Source organism: Arvicanthis niloticus, chromosome 5, assembly GCF_011762505.2.
Source record: "Arvicanthis niloticus isolate mArvNil1 chromosome 5, mArvNil1.pat.X, whole genome shotgun sequence".
Taxonomy (NCBI): Eukaryota; Metazoa; Chordata; class Mammalia; order Rodentia; family Muridae; genus Arvicanthis; species Arvicanthis niloticus.
Genome location: NC_047662.1, coordinates 42,189,502 through 42,213,087, shown reverse-complemented (window position 1 = coordinate 42,213,087; position 23,586 = coordinate 42,189,502). Strand labels below are relative to the sequence as shown.

The following is a 23,586-nucleotide window of genomic DNA, read 5'->3' as shown; positions in this document are numbered from 1 at the left end:
CTGCCTGCCCCCACCCCATTCATTCTCTCTCTCTCTCTCTCTCTCTCTCTCTCTCTCACACACACACACACACACACACACACACACACACACACACACGAAAGTAGAATAAGTAGGGTTTTTTTTTTTTTTTTCCTTTAAAAAGAGGGAAAAGGCTGGGCGGTGGTGGCACATGCCTTTAATTCCAACACTCGGGAGGCAGAGGCAGGCAGATTTCTGAGTTTGAGGTCAGCCTGGTCTACAGAATGAGTTCCAGGACAGCCAGGGCTATACAGAGAAACTCTGTCTCGAAAAACCAAAAAAATAAAAATAAATAAATAAAATAAAAAATTCTTTAAAAAGAGGGAAAAAAACCAAGGGGGGGGGGAACCACCAGGCAGTTAGTTATAGGTTGTAGATCTTCTGTGTAGGACAAATGAAATGAAATGAGTAAGGTAAATGAAAAGTCACTCAGACACGACCTATAAGACAACAGGGCTGCAAGTATGGGACACTGTGGAGCCAGGTCTCAAAAAGTATTACACACCAGAAAACACCTACTAAGGAAGAAATCATAGCTGGACCTATAAAATGTCCTCTAAGACCAGTTTGTGGTGTGAACATTTGGGTTAAGATAAGTAAATACTATGAAGTTAAAGGAAGGATTTTTACTGTCATCTCAACTAGTCCATATTAACAATGCCATTCAAGCTGGCAGATAGCCAATATCAAATCAGAACTAAGGCATTTTTTGGTCTGAGAGCTGTAGTTAAGTGGTGGAGCACTTACACAGCATGCTTAAAGCTTAAGTACCATTAGACATTTAAAAATCTTCATGAAACTTGTAGGGAACAAAAACTGAGTGAAGCAAGCAGAGGGAATAGCTTAGCAACCAACTCTGGACACACAGAGTTGCAATAACACAGCCCTTTCTTAACAACGCACCTTGCAACCTGTTGGCACCCTGAGACCCTACACTCACCTGCACTTAGCTGCATGTATGCCTGCTTTAACAATGAAAACAAGTTATTCATTTTAGCAATCCCCTGACAACACCCTGTTTCTATTCAAACATATTCTATGTCAAACAGTACCTGGGCCAATGCAATACTGCCTGAACAGATTGAAGGGACATGAACATCAGGGCAAACTGTGGTTTCTGAGAATTCTTGTTTGTTTTTTGAGACAGGGTTGGTCAGTATAACCACTCTGGATATCCAGAAACTCATTCTGTACACCAGGCTAATCTCACACTCACAGAGATCCACCTGCCTCTGCCTCCCAAGTGCTGAACTTAAAGCTGGCAGATACTCTTACAGATCTTTTAGAAAGAATACCTGACTTACTATCTTATGTTTATGCATAATTGGACATACATATGATTAAAAACAGTTGCATCATGGTAAAGAACATGTGTAGTAGAGAAAAGGTTTTAACACCCAAACCTGTCGTTCAAAACAATGAACCATCCATCCTCATTAACATCAGCTATAACCAGCTCCTCCTTCCACCGAACTCCATAAAGTAAAGCCCCAAATAATAACCGAGGCCCTTCAGTACTTTCCCAGTCAGGTGGTCCCGTCTCTCTCGGTAATGTATCCAAATCCTAAACTTTTGTTTTGTTCTAAATGAATCTTACCCTTTACTATTTGTGTGTGCATCGTGTGTGTGTGTTTGTGTGTATCTTTTCCAAGTTATGTGAACAAGGTGCTGCAAAGTGGCCAAAATAATTATGCTAGGGCTAGAGAAATGCCTCAGTGGGTTAAGAGGACTTGCTCTTGCAGAAGACCTAGATTCAATACCCAGTACCCACACAGTAGCTCACAACTATCTATAACTGCAGTTCTAGGGATACCAATATCCTCTTCTGGCCTCTGCAGGCATCAGACATACATGTGATAAGCAGCAACAGAAAAGCCGGCACACACCTTTAATGCCAGCACTCAGGAGGTAGAGATAGGTGCATCTCTGAGTTTGAGGCCAGCCTGGTCTATAGTGAGTTCCAGGACAGCCAGAGCTACATAGAGAAACCCCGTCTCAAAACAAAACAAAACAAAAACAAAAACAAAACCAACATCAGCACCAGTAACAAAAAAGGAACTAATATAACACCTAACTGAATTTTTTTGAGCTAGGTTTTCATGTACTACAGACTGAATTTAAAGTCACTCCGTGGCTAAGGATGACCTTCAACTCTTGAGTCTCTTGCCTCAGCCTTCCAAGTGTTGGTATTCCAGGTATGTGCTGATACACCCAGCTTTTATTTACTTTTTTGGAATGTGTATGTATGTGTATGTATGCGTGCCACACTGCACATGTGGAGGTCAGACTACAACTTCTAAGTCAAGTTTTTCCTTTTACCATGTGGATCTGTGGGACTCAACTATCTTATCAGCCTTGGGGCAGCAGGCACCTCTACCCACTGAGGTACTTCACAAGCCCATCACTCCTGCTTTTTCACTAGGAGATGTTGGTATTACTTAAACTGTTGTACAGCTTTGTAAGTGACCTACTTTTAGCATATATGCTACTTACTATAGTCATCCTAGTTCCTGTGTCAGGATGTGACTTTAGCAATTCAGTGAAAACAGAGGGATAGAGTGGTTTTCTTTTCTAATTTAAAGAACTCAATTATAGCTCCATTTCCTCTATTCTTTGGGATGCATAATCTGCATTCACACCTAACAGTATTTTTCTTTATTTCCTTCTTTACATTTAATATGGATGGAGTGGGAAGGTACATACAATGTCCTCCTCTACTGTTCTTAGTTGTCTTCCAGATGTAACTTAGTTGGTGAAGTACCTGCCTAACATAAACAAAACCCTGGATTCAAGTCCCAACATTGAACAAAACAGTATAGGGAACTGGAGAGATGGCTCAGTGGTTAAGAACACTGACTGGTCTTCCGGAAGTCCTGAGTTCAATTCCCGGCAACCACATGGTGGCTCACAACCATCTGTAATAGGATCTGAAGCCCTTTTCTGGTGTGTCTGAAGGCAGCAACACTATACTCACATAAATAAAAAAATAAAAACAATAAATCTTAAAAAAAAAATAGTATAAACCATAATACCAGCAACTTAAAATTTTGTAGCTGCAATGGGATCAGGCGTTCCATCTTCATTGACATAGTGAGTTTGAGGCTATCAAGGGATACACGAGACTATCTTAAATGTTTTAGAACACATGTAAAATTATCTGTAATATCTCACTTTAAAAGTCAAGAACAGAAACCAGTATTTTCTTTTTTTTTATTTTATTTTATATTTTATTTACATTTAAGATGAAGAAACCAGTATTTTCAAGGTTAGTGTTGCTTTCTAAACAGAAGTGCTATAGTTAAGAGAAGTTCCTTGTGACCTAAGAATCATTTTTAGTCTTGAAAAGATGGCTTAGTGGTTAAGAGTGTTTGCTGTTCTTGTAGAGGGCCAGGGTTCAGATCCCAGTATCCACAAATGGTTTGCAACCATCCCTAACTCCAGTTCAAAGGGACCTGGCACCTTCTGGTCTCCATAGACACCAGGGACACACAGGGTGCATATATATACATGCAGGCAAAACACTCATCCATATAATATAAATAAATCTAAATGTGTGTGTGTGTGTCTTTTAAAGAATTGTTTCTCAGCCAGGCAGTGGTGGCGCACGCCTTTAATCCCAGCACTCGGGAGGCAGAGGCAGGCAGATTTCTGAGTTCGAGGCTAGCCTGGTCTACAGAGTGAGTTCCAGGACAGCCAGGACTACACAGAGAAACCCTGTCTCAAAAAAAAAAAAAAAAGAAGAAAGAAAGAAAGAAAGAAAGAAAAATAGTTTTTGCCTTAACTGGAAAGGGAAGCAAAACAAGTAAAAAATGCCTGAATTCCTGTTCGTAGAACCAGATTCTTCTGACTTTTTCTATTATTTCTAAGAAAATAATTAAATAAGCCCCGGCAGTACTTTAAAATCCAGTACTAACTAACAGCACACAATTTATCGCTCCCGTATTTTATCATTTACCATGAAATGCTATGGTCTGAAGAAGTCGATCAGCCACCTCCTGTGGAAACACTCCAGGCTCCTGCAGACACAACGTGCCATCTTGTCTTGCTGAACAGAACTTCTCAAGGTTGGTGGTCAGGAAACTCAAGCAGATGTCAAGTAAGGAATAGGGAGATGCTTCCTCCTTGGAACACGAGAAGAAACATAAAAGGAACACACACACATAAAAAAAAAAAAAATGAACAGATTAGTTTCCAGAAAAGCAGAGACTAAACCAGTTATTTACTCATTCATCAACTATTTGCTGCCTGGAGACAGACAGTGAATACTGTGATCTCATTGATCCACCTGCTTCTGTCTCTGGAGAACTAAGTTAAAGTTGAGCTCTACCAGGTGCAGTCACAAAGACAAAATTCTTAAACTATTGATTTTTACATCTGAATCCTTCTCTGCTGGCTAGTCTTAGATCAACCTGACACACAAACTAGAGTTAGCTGAAAGCACAGAACCTTAATTGAGAAAATACCTATGGAAGATCCAGCTGCAAGGCATTTTCTAAATTAGTGACGAATGAGAGAGGGCCCAGCCCACTGTGGGCGGTACCATACCTGGGCTGGTGGTCCTGGGTTCTATAAGGAACAAGGCCGAGCAAGCTACAGGGAGCCCACCAGGAAGCAGCAGCCCTCTACATCAGCTCCTGCCCTATTTGGGTTCCTGACTTCTTCAATGATAAACAGCAAACTCAAAGTGTAAGCCAAAGAAACCCTTTACTTCCCAACTTGCCTTTTGGTCATAATGTTTCCTTACAGCAATAGAAACCCTAGCTTAGACACCTTCCAAATCGTAATCTTACTTTACTTTTCAACTTAATTTCCTACAAAATTCTCACTAAAATCTGATATGATTAAGTTATATATAAAATGATTTGAGTCAAACATGGTGGCTCACGCCTGTGAATCCAGCACCTGAGAAGCAGAAGCAAGGAAGAACATCAGAGTTCTACTGTAAGCCTCTGTTTCCAAAAAACCAAACTGAACAAAATGGAGCCAATGTGATGTGCATGCTTGAAATCCCATCAAGGGGCAAGGGCTTGGAAATCAGCAATTCAAGGTCATCCTCAGCTACACAGTCTGAAGCCAGCCTGGACTACATGAGATTCTGTTTCAAACAAACAAAACAGGGAGTTTAGTACCTGTGTTATATACCATCAAAACCAAAAGTACATTTATTTAAGTTTTGTTTTGGGGGAGGCTGTTTGTTTACTTGAGACAGAGTCTCATGTGTCTTAGACTGACTTTGAACCCCTGATCTTCCTACCACTACAGGTGAGTGCTATCATTCTAGATTAAAAAAAATAATAAAAAGTTTAACCAAGTTGTTCTATAGTCTGCCAAAAATCAGAATAAAGTACAAGGACTTTAGTAACAGAAGTAAACTCTTAAAATGTCCCCAATAATAATATTAAAATATAAGTACAGTTATCCATCTATTAGGTACTTTCTGTTCAATTGTGCCATTTTATAATAATTAACCATTATTTTCTTTATTCTTCACCCTAACTTAAAAAACCTTTTTACAGTATTTATTCTATATGTATATAAGTTTACTTTATATTCCTTTGTGTGTATGACATGGTGTGTAGGTAGAAGTCAGAAGACAATTTGCTACAAACATCAGGTATTAAGAGTAACAAAACTGCTCTAAGTCTTCAGTGACAGACCTGGTGACTTCAGACTCTATAAGTAATGAGGTCTCTGCTTCTGTCAAGTGCAAGAAGTGCCCTTCAGGAGTGATGCTCAACACCCACAGCACAGTCTCAGAAGGAGCACACTGCATTCAGATCCTTGGTTCACTTGTTACACAAGCCTGATGAAGTAAGTGGTAAAATCAAATACATCTTACAAATGAGGAAGCAACTTCTACACAGGTACTGACTAGGGTTGTCGAGTAAGACCAGGACTAGACTAAATCTGAACTGTAATCATATCATACTAAGCAATTCAACTAGTTATTCTGACCTCAGCTGCACACTCTCTCTGCAGGACAGGATAACATTAATACTTAGAATGTTGCTGTCAGGATGAGCAGTTTAAATGCTTGCTACAGGCCACTCAGTAATAAAAGCCCAAATCTCAGACACAGCAGACAACAGGTCTACCCAGCAGAGGTGATGCTCTTTTATCTCAGCACTTAGGAAGCAGAGGCAGGTGGATTTCTGAGTTCAAGGTCGGCCTGGTATACGGCGTGAGTTCCAGGACAGCCAGGGCTACACGAGAAACCCTGTCTCGAACCCCCCCCCCCCAATTTTTTTTGTTGTGTTTTGTTTTTAAGAAGTACTTTTATAAGCCCTTAATTCTAGCACGCAGGACACAGAGGCAGACAGCTGAGTTTTAAGGCCAGCCTGAACTACAGAGCAAGTACCAGTACAGCCAAAGATACATGGAGAAGCCCTGTCTCAAAACACACATGCCAAGTCTTTTTATTACATTTTTATTTAATTACTGTGCATGGTGCATATGCCGAAGTGCACACACAGAGGTCAGAACCTTCTGTCTTAGTCCTTGTCCTACTGCAGTAGAGACACCATGACCAAGGCAACTCTTACAAAGAAAAGCATTGAATGGGGGCTGGCTTACAGTTTCAGAGGTCAGTCCATTATCATCATGGTGGGGAACATAGGAGCATGAAGGACAACTTTATGATAGAAATTATTAATTTATTATTTTAGAGACTGATCTCACTATATTAAGACTGGCCTAGGGGCCAGAAAGATGACTCAGCAGGTAAAAGGTACTTGCCACAAAGTCTGATAATATGAGTTTAATCCCTGGAAACCATGTGATAGCAGAGAGCTGACTCCTGCCACACTGTACTCTGACCTCCATATTCCCACTGGTAAGGTACCCCTCATTCCAACTAACTAAATAAATGATTTTTTAAAAATCATTGTTTTAACTTTTAATTTTTAAAAAATTTCCTCTTTTTTATATTTGTCTTTATGTGTGTGTTTTGTCTGCATGCATGACATGTATGCTTCATGCCCACAGAGATCAGAAGAGGGCACTAGATCCCTTAGAATGGAATTACAGGTTGTGAGCCACCGTGTGGGTACTGGGAACTGAACCTCGTTCTCCACAAGAGTAGCTAGTGCTTAATTGCTAAGCCATCTCTCTAATCCTAAAATTGCATTTTCCAAATATTTATTTATTCACTTATTCATTTATTGAGAGAGAATGAGAAAGAGGGAAGGAAAGAGAAAGAGGAAGGGAGGGAGGGAGGGAGGAAGAAACAGAGAGAGAAAGAGAGAGAGAGTGTGTGTGTGTCAGGAAAGTGGATCAGATCCCTGCAGCTGGAGTCCAGGGTTGTGAGCTGTCTGACATGGATGCTGGGAACCAACTGTGGTCCTCTGCAGGAGCAGTGAGTGCTCTTAACCTCTGGCCTTCTTTCTAGCACATGTATACAGGTGCTCTTGCCTCATTTTTTTTTAATTTTAGAGATTTATTTTATGTTTGTGGACATGTATGTGTCTGTCTGAATGTGTCACGTGTTCATGGACACCTGAGAAAGTCACAAGCCTGTGTTTGAGCTAAAACTACAGTTAACTGTCAGCGGCCTGATCTGAGTGCTGGGGGTGGAACTTGGGTCCTCTAGACTCCTATCTTCTCTGAGCCATCTCTTCATCCCACACTTCATTTAATTAAAAAAAAAAAAAAAATGGCCCAGAACATTCTATGCAGCTCAAGCTGGCCTCACTTTCAATCTCCCTGCTTCAGTTTCTGAGTCCTATAAGTATGTATCATTACATCTGGCTGTGAAATACATTTTTTATTAATATCTTTTTGAAGGACTGGGTAATATCCTGAACTCCAGATGTCTGAATTAAAATGCCATTTACAAAACTTAAATGCCATTTACAAAACTATATACATTTATTAGGCAATAAATTCATTAGAACTTAGTCTTGCTGTACTTCAGTCCTTGATCTAAAAAAAATGCAGAAAATAACAGCACCTACCTCATGGGACTGTTGTCAGAATAACTACACTCTAAATACAGAACTCTTGAAGGAATGCCAGCATGCTAACCGCTGAGTCAATGCTACACTTATTATAGAATGTAAGTTCCACCAGAAAAAAAAAATGTTCTGTTCACTGATACAGTCATAAGCCTAAAATAACACCTACTACATCATAACCACAAATGTGTATTAAACAAGCGAGCTGTCCAGCACAAATTTACTGTAAGGTGTACTTCACTCATTGAAAAAAGAGACAACGTGCCAAGAGAGAAATATTAAGTCTCCAGGTTAGAGCTGAAATGAAGAATGGACCTGAAGAACACACAAGCATCACCTCTGTACTCACAGACCCACCATGACTCCCAACCACCCAAGAGAGCACCTCCTGGGTTATGGATATTTGCTTCTCTTGCACTGCCAGGAATTACACAAGCACAGTGTCCCTGAGCTACAGCCCTACCCACCCCCATTATTTTCTACCACTGATTCCACCAACTCAGACTTCTAGAAATGAGCATCTGAGACCAGATGCAATCAAACCTCTCCTCACTATTCCTTCCCAACATCTCACAAATGAAGAAGATCAATAAAGTTGTCTCAAGGACACAGATGGTATCATCCTCCAGAATACAAATATTAGGGGCTGGAGAGATGGCACTAGCTACTCTTTCAAAGGACCCAGGTTTAATTCCCAGCATCCACATGGCAGCTCACAACTGTAACTCCAGTTCCAGTGAATACTATACCATCACACGACATGCATTCAGGGAAAACACCAGTGCACATTTAATAAAAATACAGATATTATGAACTACTGGACAAATGGGGGGGGATTGTTTGTGTTTTTATGCTGGGGCTCAAACCCAAGTCTTTTGCTTGTTTGTTTGTTTGAGATAGATCTCACTACATACCACAGGCAAACTTGAACTCAGAGAGATCCCCCTGCCTCTGCTTCTCTGAGTACTAGAATTACAGGAACCATAATACCTGGCCTAACTACACCCAGGGTCTTGTTTTGTCCACACTACTCGAGTGCTCTATTGCTAAGCTACATCCTCAGCTGCTTTACTTTAAAAAAAAATAACTGATTACTATTCAGAAACTCCTAGATGCCAAGTGAAAAAGCAGGTAAAGCAGGTTTTCTGCATGTATCACTTCAAAACCTAGCCAATATGGCAAGTTGTTGTGTGCTAAAGGGCAGGGAGCTAGAGTTCTATTTTTAAAAGACCAAGGTCTCAAATGGAAAATAAATCTCTTGGCCTCTTTCTTAGCTCATGTAATAAAGCTATTCTAGGAAACAAAAGTTTAGGTCAGTAATCACTGAGCACTTACGGATTGTAGATCGGTAACAGAGACGCCTCAGCACTGTTTCCCTCTTAGCTACAAGCTTGAGTTTTGAATATAGTTCACAGATACAGGTTTAATAATATAAAGTGCAGTTCCGGGCTTAGAGTCTCCTGGCTTTGTTACTTACTAACCTTTGTAGTCCAAGGACAAGCAATCTCGGTTTCCTGATCTGAAAAGGTGAAGCTAGACTATCTTGACTATCTCCTAAGACAGTAGTAAGGAATCTATGGAGTGTGGGTGAAAACCAGTTCTAAAATACTAAAGTAAGCTAAGTGTCATGGCACATACCTGTAATCTCAGCACTGTGAGACAGAAAGACTGCCAATGATATACATGTATTGGTCTGCCTTACACTGCGGAACTGAGCTGCATTTGTCAGACTCCATAAAGAAACGCACCAAAAAAAAAAAAAAAAAAAAAAAAAAAAACCTACTTCTGGTGGTATGCTGCACTTTCTTGCTGCTTCTACAGACTCAGGCTGATTAGCAGAGTGATATTAGCTGAGGCAAGACCCAGAGGACACATGATGTTTGGAGGGTATAAATAAGACTCGCCTGGCTTGCTTATAGAGCTAGCTGTGCAATGCTGGTGGGTCTTGAGTTTTCACTGATCGTCACTTCACTGAGAGAGAACTTCTGGTATCCCTCCAGGTCCCTCCTGCTGACTAGAGCTGAGGCCTGGCTGTCTCTGCTAGGTCGTTGCTGATTCATGTTTGCTATTCCAACTCTACTGAACTGAACTGCTGATGTACCTGTGAAGTGTTTGCAAATGAATCAAGCTGCTACTGCTAATCTGTGAACTAAACTACCTGTTTCCAGAAAACACAGACAGGAGTTGCTCCAAAGAACCTTTCTAAGCAGGTCCACTCCCTCCACACCCTCGTATCCTTTCTTTTCTACTACCTCCGTTGGATGGTGGGCTAAAAGGGAGGTTAAAGCACTTAAGAACCATCATTAAAAGTAGGTTTTGAGCCAGGCAGTGGTGGCACACACCTTTAATCCCAGCACTGGGGAGGCAGAGGCAGGCGGATTTCTGAGTTCAAAGCCAGCCTGGTCTACAGAGTGAGCTCCAGGACAACAAGGACTACACAGAGAAACCCTGTCTCTAAAAACAAAAATAAATAAATAAATAAATAAATAGATAGATAAATAAATAAATAAATAAATAGGTTTTGAAAAATTAAAGTTACACTACAATGTGGAAGGGAACAAGCCATATTAACTAAGGATTTCACAGTGGAAGTAAGCTTAAGGGGATACCTGACGGTTTACTATTAACAACTAGAACATCATTCTAGATAAAAAGAACATAGTAAATTTTGTGAATAGAACTTAGAGGCAAAGAACTAGCATTATACACAGGGTCCAGCATTGTGGTACCATGCATAATACTTTATTCAACTATTTGCTGAGTCCTACCATACATGAAACACTATCAAACACAGTTACTCCTTTGTAAACCCGCTACTGCTGATGTAAACAGATCACATCCTAACTTGTGCAATACAATTTCGTGGTTGGAAAAGCCATGAGATCAAGCTGCAGGACCCAGCCCACAGATTCCATGTGGATCAGAGGAGTTCACAAATTTACATGTATCCTCTGCTACAATACCAGCACTTGGGAGGTGAAGGGAAGAGGACCAGGAAAGAGTTCAGCTGTCCTTGGTTACATAAAGAGTTCAAGTCCAGCCTGGGCTATGTGAGATCTTGTCTCCAGAGAGTAGTGGGGAAGGGGTTGTGGGGTACTAGCAAGATGACTGAGCGGTTAAAGACACTTGCTGTGTAAGACTGAGATCAGAGATGTATCCCTAGAGCCCACATAAAGGTAAATGGAGAGAACTGACTTCATGAAGTTGTTCTCTGACTTCCACATCCACACTATAGTATATATGTACCCCAATAATAATAAATGAAATAAAGTGTTTTAAAGAAAATGTATAGAATCAAGTGTCATTCAACAACATTACTTAATTCCTACTAGCTTTTCTTCCTACTCACAATGAGGTAGATTTTCTTGAAAGTTGTCACGTTTCTTGAAGGTTTTCAGTAACCAAAGATATATATTCTTGGGATCCACTGCCTCAGAAAACAACAGGGAAGAACAACAACAAAATCTGAGCAGGAAAGACAACATCTCATTCTTATTTTCCTTTTTCATGTTTGTGTTCACATGCGGAGGTGTACATGTGTGCAGACACATGTGTGTGTTTGTATGCATAAAAGCCCAAGGCTGATTAGCAGGAGTCTTCCTCAAATGGTCTCCACCTTATTCTTTAAGCAGTGTCTCCCGACAAGCCTATAGCTCACTGATAAGAGGAGTCTGATTAGCCAGACTGCTGTGGGGATCTTCTGTCCTCTATCTTTTGAAGCTGGGATTGCAGGTGAGCCATCACACCCACCCAGCACTTATGTGGGTTCTAGAAATCCAAACTGGTCCTCTTGCTTACATGTCAAGTGTTCTAAGGACTGAGCTTTTCCCAGTCTTTCTCTCTTTCTACCTTTTCAGTTACTGTAGGATAATTTCTATAGGCGTAACAGTCTTCATCACAATTAGTATAAAAGCATCAGCTTGCCAATGAAAATTTGCGTGCGTGCGTGCGTGCGTGCGTGCGTGTGTGTGTGTGTGTGTGTGTGTACAGAGGTTAACATTGAGTATCTTCCTTGATCCCTCCTCTTCATCTTATGTTTTGAGACAGGGTTCTCACTAACAAACAAGCCTAACAAACATCAACTTGCAGGTCAGGTGATAGTGGCACATGCCTTTAATCTCAGCATGTGGGAAGGAGAGAAAGGTAGATCTCCAAGTTCAAAGCCAACCTGGTCTACAGAACAAGTTCCAGGACAGCCAGGGCTGTTACCCAAAGAAACCCTACCTCGGAAAAACAAAAACACAACAAAACAGCCATCAACTTGCTAGACTGGCTGGTCAATAAGCTTCAAGGGATCTGCCCATCTCCTCCCACAGGTACCAGGGTTACAAACCAAAGCACCATGCCCAGCTATTGACATGGGTGCTAAGTACTCAAGCCCCCATGCTTACAAAGCAGACCCTTTCCCCACTGAGCCATCTTCCGAGTTCCCAAAGAAATATTTAAAAGCTAAAAGCATACATACTCTCCTTCAAAATGCTTTATGAAAGGTATTTATCAGCATAAATCAAGAACCATAAAGCTTTTATATACCTATCCTTTGTAAACAATGTGTTGTTGTTTTTAAAGGTAGGGACTCACTATGTATTCCTGGCTATCCTGGATCTCTCTATTGAAGACCAAGGACCTCAAACCCTTAAATATCTGTCTGCCTCTGCATGCCTCGCACTGGGATTAAAGGTGTGTGCTACTACACCTACCAAAACCTTTGGGTTTTGTTGGTTTTATTGTTTGTTTGTTTTTTAAAAGAAGTATTTATTTTATGTATAGGAGTACACTGTAGCTGCCTTCAGAAGAGGGTATCAGATCCTATTACAGATGGCTGTGAGCCACGATGTGGTTGCTGGGAATTGAACTCAGGACTTCTGAAAGAGTAATCAGTGCTCTTAACTGCTGAGCCATCTCTCCAGCCCCGGTTTTGTTGTTCTGGGGGCAGGTGTGCACCATCACACCTGGTTTATTAAGTGCTAGGAAGTCTAACTCAAAACTTCCTACAGGTTAGGCACTCTTCCAACCAACCCACATCAGCCTGTTGTTATTGTTGGGTATTCTCAATGGTAAATGGAGTGGAAATGGCTGTGCCATGTTTCCTTTCACCTTTACACGGGTTCCTGGGATCCAACACAGATTTCCAAGTTTGCATGCAAGTGCCTTGACCAGTTAAGTCTTACCAGACAGTGTTGTTGTTAGAAAAAGCTCTATGTAGCCCTGACTTGCCTAGAACTCACCATATGAGTCCCAGGGACTGGACTGAGGTCATCTGGCTCAGTGGCAAGTACCTTACTTAATGAATCCTCTCACTGTCTCTTTCTTGGAAATCTTTTTTCCTTCCCTTAAATCTTAAATCTTTTAAATCTTTTATTCAATAAAACTCCATGTTTTAAAAACCCCACTTAAAAAGTCCACCACCTTATTTAAAAAAAAAAAAAAAAAAGTCTCTCACTGAATCTAGAGCCCACCCATTCAGATAGATGCCCTTACCAGAGGCCTGGTGATCCTCCTACTTCCACTTCCCCAGGACCAGTATAGCAGGTGCTAGCCATGGTGTCCAGCTTTTCAGATGAAGAAAAGAAGAAAGAAAGAGAGAGAAAGAGAGAGAGAGAGAAAGAGAGAGAGAAAGAGAGAGAGAGAGAGAGAGAGAGAGAGAGAGAGAGAAAGAGAAAGAGAGAGAGAGAAAAAAGAAGGGCTGGAGAGGTGGCTCAGCAGTTAAGAGCACTGACTTCCAGGTCCTGAGTTCAATTCCCAGCAACCACATAGTGGCTCACAACTATCTGTAATGGGATCCAATGCCCTCTTCTGGTAGGTCTGAAGATAGTTACAGTATGGATGGATGGATAGATAGATAGATAGATAGATAGATAGATAGATAGAGATATATAATAAATTTTTAAAAAAGAAAAAGGAATTCGCAGGCAATAGCCCAGTGGTTAAGAGTACTTACTGCTTTTCTAAATACCTGAGCTTATTCCCTAGTACCTATACTGAGCAGCTCACAACCACTGTAGCTCCAGGAAATCTGCACATCTTCTTCTGACCTCCTCATGTACCTGTCCACACCCTGCTACTCTATTCCAAATAAACAAAAGTTAAATAAATAAATTATTTAAAAGAACACTATAGCCAGCCAGTGTTGGCGCATGCCTTTGATCCCAGCACTTGGGAGACAGAGGCAGGTGGATTTCTGAGTTTGAGGCCAGCCTGGTCTACAGAGTGAGTTCCAGGACAGCCAGGGCTACACAGAGAAACCCTGTCTCAAAAAACCAAAAAAACAAAAAACAAAAAAAACAAAAAAAAAAAACAAAAAAAAAAAAAAAGGAAAAAAGAACACACGGTTAAGCTGGGTGGTGGTGGAGTGCATCCTCATCTTAGTACTTGGGAGTCAGAGGCAGGTAGGTCGATCTTTGTGTTTCAGGACAGCCAGGGCTAAGAGAACATTGTTAAAATTATCCTTAGCTTCCGAAGTGTGATTTATCTGTACATTTTTTTTACAGGATGATTAGTATTTCATATAATCTATACTCAGCTATTATAGGACAATAAAGATGTTATCAGCAATCCATGAGACAGGAACATGGCTTTGAGCTAGAACACCTGCCTTGGAACAAAGTTGAGTTCAATATTCTTTTTTTTTTTTTTTTTTTTTTTTGATGAACATACACTTTAATGAGAACAGTTCCTCAGTAAGTGCATCTATGAGCTGAAGCTGTGTGGCATCAGGACTTTGCTTCCTGCTCCACAGGCTTCAGATGCCACTGCAGAATCACCTCCCCAGTGCTCTTGAGGCACGTGCTGGACATGGTCTCTTCTGTGGGAAGTCCCTAGGGCAGCTTCAGGGCTGGATACTTAGCAAGTGCTTAACCACTTTCAGCTTTGCGTTCACCGATGAGATGTTCTTGTGAATCTGAGGGCTGTGTGCCTTCTGTAGTCCAACCATCTTGATTGTATCTTTTTCCCAGTATGAATGCCTCTTTGTACTTCTTATTCTTGTAACAATGGATAGTTTATGAGGGTTCTGGGGGTCCCCACCATATTTTTCATGATCTTCAGGTCTAGGCTGAAACACTTTATCTGGAATTCTTGATCTGGTAAATGTGTGACGAATCCATTCTGTACCAATGAGAGATTCTGCACCTTCAGTCTGTAGTCTGCCTGGAGGCTTCTAAAATACTGAGGGCAGCACCCCAGCCATAAGTATGGTAATTCTTCTCTTTAGAGGTTGTGAACACAACGTTCACTCCGAATGTCCCCGCAGCCGGAAGGATGAGTTTAATATTCAATGTAACAAAACTTTTTTAAAAAAATTTTTATTTTGAGACAGGGTAGCTCTGTGTAGCTCTGGCTGGCCTAGAACTCAATATGTTGCCCAGGCTTGTCTCAAATTCACACAAATTCCTGTCTGCCTCTGCCTGCAAGAATGCTGTGTGCCCAGCTACCAAAAAAAAAATCTTTAAAATCTTTAAAAGCAAACAAGAATGTAGTAAAGCTTAGGAAACGCTAATACTCTCTAATACATGACTTCTGCAAAAACTCTAATGAATATAGGACTTTAATAAATTTATCATTTGTTGTTTTGTGGGCCTGGGGAGTCTAACACCAGGCCTTGTACATGCTGACCAAGTGCTCTAAAACTGAGCAATACTCCAAACCTTGATTTTTTTTTTTTTTTTTTTGAGACATGGTTCACTATGTAGTCCAGACTGACCTGAAACTCAAGATCCTCTTGTACTTTCCAAATACCGAAATTAAAGGTGTGCTATTTTTAATAATTTAATAAATCCCTAAAGGCAGTTTATAAGAAACTGAGAATTAGTAAGCAAAATTCTAACAGTATTAGTGATCTGCCCTCCTCACCAATGCCATAGTGAGGTCACTACAGAAAATACACTTAGCCAACAAGTGGTATGCTAGATCCTTGCACTTTATTCTTCTTACATGCTTTCCTCCAATTTTAACCACTAAGGAAAAGCACTTGCTGAAAGACTTACAACCTTTGTCCCCAAGGACCTGAGTTTGGCTCCCGAGGTCAATTCCCAAGCTCCAATGGTGGGAGAAAAGGACTACTGTAAGCTGTCATTTGACCTCCAGACACACACTCAACACAATATAATTTAAAAATAAGTAATTTCAATAAATCGCTATTATAACATGGTGAGAGTGAGAGTTTATACACTTACCTCAACTGAACACAGCTGTCCCCATTCCATCCCATGTTTCATAATTTATCTCAAATGTGACACTACTCCACGGTCTTTCCACCTGGGTACAGTGGCCTGCACCTCTAGTCCTAGCACTTAAGAGAGGGTGAGGCAGAGGATCACCTGAGTCTACTATTGCCAGTCCGGCCTGGACAATACAGCAAGAGCCCATCTTTAAAAGGTAGCGAACAACAAGAAGCTTTCCAAGATAGCAGGGGTCTTTAACAGGACTCAAGGTCTCCTCAGTCTGATCATAGATGTTTGTTTCATCTAGCACACCCTCGCTGCCAAACTCAGTTTCTAGAACATACTCTACCTAGCCTACATGCCCTTTAGTGACTTTTGTTATTTTGTTTTGCTTTTTGAGAGAGGGTCTTCTGTAGCATAGGCTGACCTCAAAAATGATCAAGGATGACTTTGAACTCCTAATCCTCTGCTGTCATCTGAGACTAAGGCATGCACCAATCCCTAGCTCCTCCCCTTATTAGTCTTTCTTATCCCCTTCCCACAAATCCCCTTCCTCTTCCTCATTAGCCCCTCTTCTATTTTCATGTCAGGGCAGGCCAGGACCCATGAGCTTCTCTCTTCTCCATGGCAGATGTACTGATGAGCCCAATCCTGAACAGATCTTGTAACTCAAGTACTCAGAGTTAGCATGAGCTTAGGAATACATAAACTGTGTCTGGACCCTCTGCCCTGTTTACATTCAGCGTTTTCTGTAGTCCTGACTTTTCTCATCATAGTGCTAGAGCTACCTGATAAAAACAGCTAAAGCGAAGGATTTACTCTGGCTCACAGTCATCTATTCCTCCATCGTGGGAATGGCATGTCAGTGAAAGTGAGGCAGTTGGTTACATCCCATCAATCCCACCAGCAGTTGGACAGCAGAGGGCTAAGGCTTGAGCCAGGTCAGTTAACTTCAAACACAAGAGTACGTGGAAGACATTTCACATTCAAGCTACCATATTGTTGTTTCTAGAGTATTTTAAATTATGTGTGTCCATCTGTGAATATGAGGTTGTGAGTGCAAATGCCTAGAGCAGCCAGAGGCCAGAAGAGGGCATCATATCCTCTGGAGCTGGAGTTACAGAAGACTGTGAGCCATAAGATGTGGATTCTAAGGACCAAACTCAGGTCCTCTGAAGCACTCAAAAGCATTCTGAGCCATTAAGTGATTTCTTCCCAGTATCCTTTAAGGAACTATTATACTTGTAGTTTTGCTTGGCCCTCCCTCCACTCTCTCTATTCCCCATCCCTATCTTTCTTCCTCCCAATATCTCCTCTTCTTTTTTAAGATTTATTTTTATCTCTAATGACATATGTCAGTGTGAGTATGTGCATGTAACTGTTGTTGTCTGTAGAGACCAGACGTATTCCCTGGAGCTGAGGCTACAGTGGCTTTGAGCCACCCAATATGGGTGCTAGGCACTGAACTTGAGTCCACTGGAAGAACAGCAAGTACTCTTCACTCTATTCCCTCCCTCGAGCAGCTTTTGTTTTTGAGATAGGGTCTTCCTATGTAGTTCTGACTGCCCTGGAACTCGGTATGCAGATCACACTGGCCATGAACTCGAAGAGATCCTCCTGCCTCTGCCTCCGGAGTGCTGGGATTAACTGTAACCAAAGTGCCTATACAATATTGTCCAGCTCTTAGCAGCGGCCAAAACCCATCTCTGGATCAATGTGTTGTATACTCTAAAGATGAGACAGACTCTAACCAATAGTAACAGCTAGAAATACAAAAAGATGGCTCCTGAGATATATTCTGTGAGCTGCTAACAGAGATGGGTGTGGCCCAGGAGTTTTTGTTGTTATTTTGTTTTTCATCTTTTGAGGAGTAGGCAGGACCATCAGGATTTCCCTGAATCTCTTGGAAGGAAAGTCAAATGCACATGTGGTTGTTCCTAACTATACTAGTCTCTTCACAACAGAACTCTCATAATTTAATTCCTCAATTCTCGCCTTTAATCCCAGCACTTGGGAGGCAGAGGCAGGCAGATTTCTGAGTTCCAGGCCAGCCTGGTCTACAGAGTGAGTTCCAGGACAGCCAGGACTACACAGAGAAACCCTGTCTCGAAAACCAAAAAAAAAAAAAAAGAAAAAAGAAAAAGAAAAGAAAAACCCTCAATTCTCCACTTGAAACAAGGATCCTCTCCAAAATCACCCCAGACTATCACTTCCCATGATGCTCCCATGTCTGTCTTAGCACATTTTTAAGTATATTAAAACCATTCACATTTAAAACTACTCTACATACATAAAGATATGAGAAGGCAGGGGCCACACCTGTTTTGTAGTCTACCATATTCCCAGTGTAAACAGAGTCAGATGGCACTCCAGAAACATTGTTGGATGAGTGAAAGGTCAGGGTTGCATCTTAAATATGGAGTATCAGCATTACAAGAGTTCTTGAGAGAAACTCAACTCTCAGGCTCAACCCAAACTTAATAAATCAAACTCTAGAGGTAGACAGCCCAGCAGGCCCTCCCTGATTCACAGTACACTTTGAGAACCTCTGCCTTAAATATATCAAGTATTCAAAATGCACCATAACACTTGAAAAATATATAATACAAAGCTTTGTAACAATCATCCAATTATTTACTAAATATATTAAACTACTGTGCAAGAAAAATAAAAAAGTAGCCCCTGCTGGTAATCTCCAGCTCACAATGGGCCAGTATTCTCCCTCTTCACCCTTCCCACATACTTGCATATGTGTGTACATATTTAACAAGCAAGAACAAACTCTAGTTAGTTGAATATGAAGTTTAAAACACAATAATGCCCAATTATCTGCTGTGGTCTGAATGTCTTTCTCCCAAATTCACATGTTGAATACCTATTCTAGCCTGTCAGATGATGTGTAAGGAGGCGGGGCCTTCGGAAAAGTGGTTAGATCAACTAGGCAGAATTGTCTGAATGAGACTAGTGCTTTTATATAAAAGAAACCCCAGGGAACAGCCTTACTCCTCCATCACAGGAGATACAGGAAAAACATGCCATCTATGAACCAGGCTAAAAATTCCCTCTAGACACTGGGCATGGTGGTGCATGCCAGCACTCAGGAGGCTTGTGGCAGTAAGACACCTTCAGCCACTACTACATGACAAGCTAGAGCTATGTAACAAGACTATCATAAACAAAAAAGGGGGACTCCGGGTATCTCTGCTGACAGAGTCCTTGCCTAACATGCACAAGGGTCTGGGTTCAATATACAGCTCTACATAAACCAGGTATTGTGGCACATACCTAAAATCTCAGCACTAGAGAGGCTGAGATAGGTGGATCAGGAGTTCAAGACCAGCCTCCACTACATAGTGAGTTTTAAACCAGCCTGCACTGAGGCTGTTGTAGGGGAGTAGAAAAAGGAGGGGCTGGGGAAATGATAGGATAAATGCCATCCCTGAAAGCATGAGGATCCTCAGTACACACACAAAAACACTCAGTATGGCAACGTGTGCCTGGAATCCTGGTGCTGGGAGGCAGGGCCAGGCAGACTCCCGGAGCGCACTGACCAGGCCAGTTTAGTCAAACAGACAAGCTTCAGAGTCAGAGTCAGTAAAGGATCCTGTCTCAATAATTACATAGATAATGGGAGTTGGAGAGCTGGCTCAGCAGTTAAGCACACTTGTTGCTCTTTCAAAGAACCACGGCTCAATTCCCAATAACCAAATAATGGCTTACAACCATGCATAACTCCAGTTCCAAGGGACCTGACACCCTCTTCTGACCTCCACAGGCACCAGGAACACATATCATGCACATCATATACACAGGCAAATCACTCATACATATTTTGTAACACCCCCCCCCAAAAAAAAACCTCTGGCCTCCACATAGATACACATGCATGCATACATACACATGTGCATGAGCATATATATATGTTTATATATTTATGTGTGTATATATATCCACACACACTTGAAGAAAAAAAAAAAAAAAAAAGAAAGAAAGCCCCTTTCAGACAATGAATGTGCTGATCCCTGTCCCTGAATTTTCTATGCTCCAAAGCTCATAAAAATTTCTGTTTATAAGCTAGCCAGCTGATGGTATTTTGTTATAACAACCTAAATGAACTAAGACAATATCTTTCTCACACCACATTTCCTATTACACATCCTATTTCTTCCATCCTTCCAGGTAGTAAACACATAATCCTTCACTACAAATCTTTTCCCCCCCCAGAGACACAGTTTCTCTGTGTAGTCCTGGCTCTTCTGGAACTCTATACACCAGGGTGACCCCAGGGATCCATCCAACTGCCTCTGCTTCCCCAGTGCTGGGACTACAAGAGCACCCAACTTTCACAACATATCTTAAATTTCTTCCTGTTCACACTTAACATGAAGTTTTCTTCTTTCCCAAATGATCCATATAAATTCTATTCATGTTTTAGCTCCAGCTCAAATGACTCTTCTGACTCCCAATCCTCTCTGGATACTCATTCAGCCTTGGTGGAAAGGCCTGCATTTCCAACAGTCTAACAGCCTGGTGTCCTCCCCAGCAAAATGGCTCTCTAGTCTGAAACGAGTCATCAGTCATGGCTACATCTTACTCTACTCCTTTCTGCACCTAAAGATGCTTCAACTCACCCTGAGCAGTCTGCCAAGTGCTTCAAATCTCAGTGGCAGACTACATTTGTCAGGTGGGGAAATGAGATCATAAATCAAATCATTCAAGTGTCTACTTGACCTGAGCACTGAGAATAAAGGAAATTAAGTAAGGCCCAGTTGTTTTCAGACTCTAACGCTCCTTGGAAAGGAACAGATCAGCATACAGAGGCAGGGATACAAATGAGAGGCAGTCACTGGGGAAAAACAATGGAGGAGGGGCAGAGTGAGTCGGGTGAGTCAGGGAGTCTTTCCCGGTTAAATGACCAGATAGTAAGTTACCTTCCTAAAAATCAGATGGAGGGAAATACAACCTGGGAAACTATGATAAGCAAGAAGTCTTTTTGACTAGAATGTATTATTCCTCCCAGAGATCAAAAATTAGCTTATTGTATATGATGAAACAATGCTTTCAACATATACACTGCAAAACACGGGTAACTCACTTAAAAGGGGACTGTAGTCACAGCCATTTTGAAGCAGAGGAAAGGGCAGAAAGGGCAGAACAAATGCAACCTTTAGAAGGAAGGTACTCGAAAGACTATTACAATCTGACTGTCAAGCTGATATTCAGACCTCAAATGCCCTTGGTCTCTGTCTAAAAAAAACAAATCATGTGCTCTGAGCAACAACTGTCAAGCCTGCAAATTACAAAAGATTTTTCATTTCCCAAACAGTAACTCCACATGAAAACACATTCAAAATAAAAATCTCACAACCTTTTAAACTCTCTGTCAAAAGGCCTGACGATCGCATAAGGCTACAAGATGTACTCTGTAACACACCTCACTCAGGTTTTTGCAATGACACTAGGTAGTAAAGCTTCCAGACTCTTCTTCCATACCGCCAATCTCCCCTCTCTTCCCTCACTCCAAAACAGAAAGGGGAAAGAAAGGCTACAAATCTGTACGTGCCCGCCCAACAGCTCCCGGGAAGCAATTGCCTTCAAATTGCTCCTGCTTAGCCCCCTGAAGCCTGCAGAAGGAAATGGGGACAGATACAGACGTGTGAGCCGGCGACGGAGGACATCCGACAAGGGGCAGAGGAAATGCGGATGGTCGAGGACCATGGGGAAGAGGGGACGCCGGAGATAAAATGGTGAAGGGGGTCGAGGAGGGAAAGGAAGCAAAGTGCGGGAACGAAAAGTGTGGGGTGGGGGGGAAGGGAGGGGGTGACTAAAGACCATAGAGGAGAAAGGTAAAATGGTTGAGGAGAAAGGGGAGGGTTAAGGACGCGGAAGGGGACGAGGAGAATACGAAGGAGGCTGTCACCGGGGGACAAAAGGGTATTATCGGAGAGGAGGGAAATTAGGGAATGTCTCCTAAAGGGGTTTGCTTCTACTGGTGGATGGGGAACGGGAGCCGGAGAAGACAGAGGACGAGGGTGCAGGGAGAAGGGTGAGACCGCTGCCCGGCGTCCTCGGGCCACCCTGCGGGGGGGGGGGGGGTGCCGGGGGGAAGGCCGCGCTAGCTCACCATGGCTGCGTGGGCCTGGTCCTCCGGCATGCAGCCTCGGTCCTGCGTGCGGTGGCAGGCCGAGCCCGAGCCCGCAGCTAAGATCAGCCGGGGCGGGGGCTCCAGGAGGCTCCGGTCAGACAGGGGCTCCGGGCTGGGCCCAGGCCTTGGCCTCGCTCTTCTGAACTACAGCAACCCTGCCGCAGCCTGACCGAAACACAGACTCCGCCTCGCTCGCCGCGCCTGCTGCGCCCCGCCCCGCCCCGCGAGGTCCCGCCCCTCTCGCCAAGCCTACCGCGCCCTGCCCCCTAGAAGTCCCGCCCCTCTCCCCGTGCCTGTCTCTCCCCGCCCCCAGGTGGTCCCGCCCCCTGCAGACTCTGCCCTGTCCCATCGTAGACTCCTTTCGCCCAACGCCAACCCTTAAAGGGGCCAACGCCTTCTCAGAAGGATATAGTTTTTTTGCTTGGAAGAGCTTTAAAGCTTACCTCCAGGAGACTGCAGTGCTTACCCTCATTCTTCACATTTTAACTTCTGATTCATAGTCATTTATTTTTGTTGTCATCGTTCTTAGTGATTTCAGCATTCTGTTACATGATTTTGTTTTGTTGTTTTTGTTTTGTTCTGTTGAGACAGAGTCCCTCTGCATAGTATATGTAATAGGCCAGTGTTCTGCCTGCCACTGAGTCACACCCTCAGGCCCCACAATCCCTGCTCTTCTGCCTTCCTTTCATTATTCCTCACAGTTCTTTCATCATCTCGTTTTTAAAGTCCATTTAGGGCCTGTTGCCCATGATGAAAATCATTCCCAGTATTCACTTTCTCCATCTCTTCTCTCTTTCCTTTTTACTATCAAAAAGAGCTACAGGGACTGAAAGATGGCTCGGCAGTTAAGAGCACTGACTGCTCTTCCAGAGGACCCAGGTTCAGTTCCCAGCACCTACATAGAGGCTCGAAACCATAACTACAATTCCAGGGGGTCTGACACCCTCTTCAAGCCTCTGAGGGCACCAGGCACATATGTTCAGCAAGGCAAAACACTCATACACATAAAATGAGTTAAAATGTGTTTTAAAGCTCTGATTCTGAGCCTGCAATGAAGCCACGGCTCAGGGGAAAGCCCCAAAGCATACTGTCGGTTTGAATGCTTCTCCTTTGTTTGATCTTATGTTCAGATGATGATTGGCTAACCTGTACTTTTCCACCCTCTAGATAGCTACTTCAAGCCCTCTTCTCAGGCCTCCCATACTTCCTTCCTCATGTTCATTTAACTAATAACTTTTGCTTTCAAATCACTGACAAATTAAATGGACAAAAGAGAACATCTATATAAGTTTCCATCACTGACTAC

At 42.3% G+C, this 23,586-nt stretch overlaps 1 protein-coding gene and 1 pseudogene across 1 annotated transcript in view; both read right to left on the bottom strand.

The window, feature by feature from the left end:
* Zyg11b (zyg-11 family member B, cell cycle regulator) overlaps positions 1-22,540 on the bottom strand; it is a 56,471-nt gene extending 33,931 nt beyond the window's left edge. The window contains exons 1-2 of the mRNA XM_034503435.2: positions 22,260-22,540; positions 3,977-4,142 (exon numbers count right to left, since the gene is read on the bottom strand). Of these exons, the coding sequence (XP_034359326.1) occupies positions 3,977-4,142; positions 22,260-22,289 (196 nt within the window). The 5' untranslated portion in view covers positions 22,290-22,540. The remainder of the gene's footprint in view (positions 1-3,976; positions 4,143-22,259) is intronic.
* Positions 14,353-15,262, bottom strand: LOC117709212 (large ribosomal subunit protein uL30m pseudogene; annotated as a pseudogene).
* Positions 22,541-23,586: the final 1,046 nt, after the last annotated feature.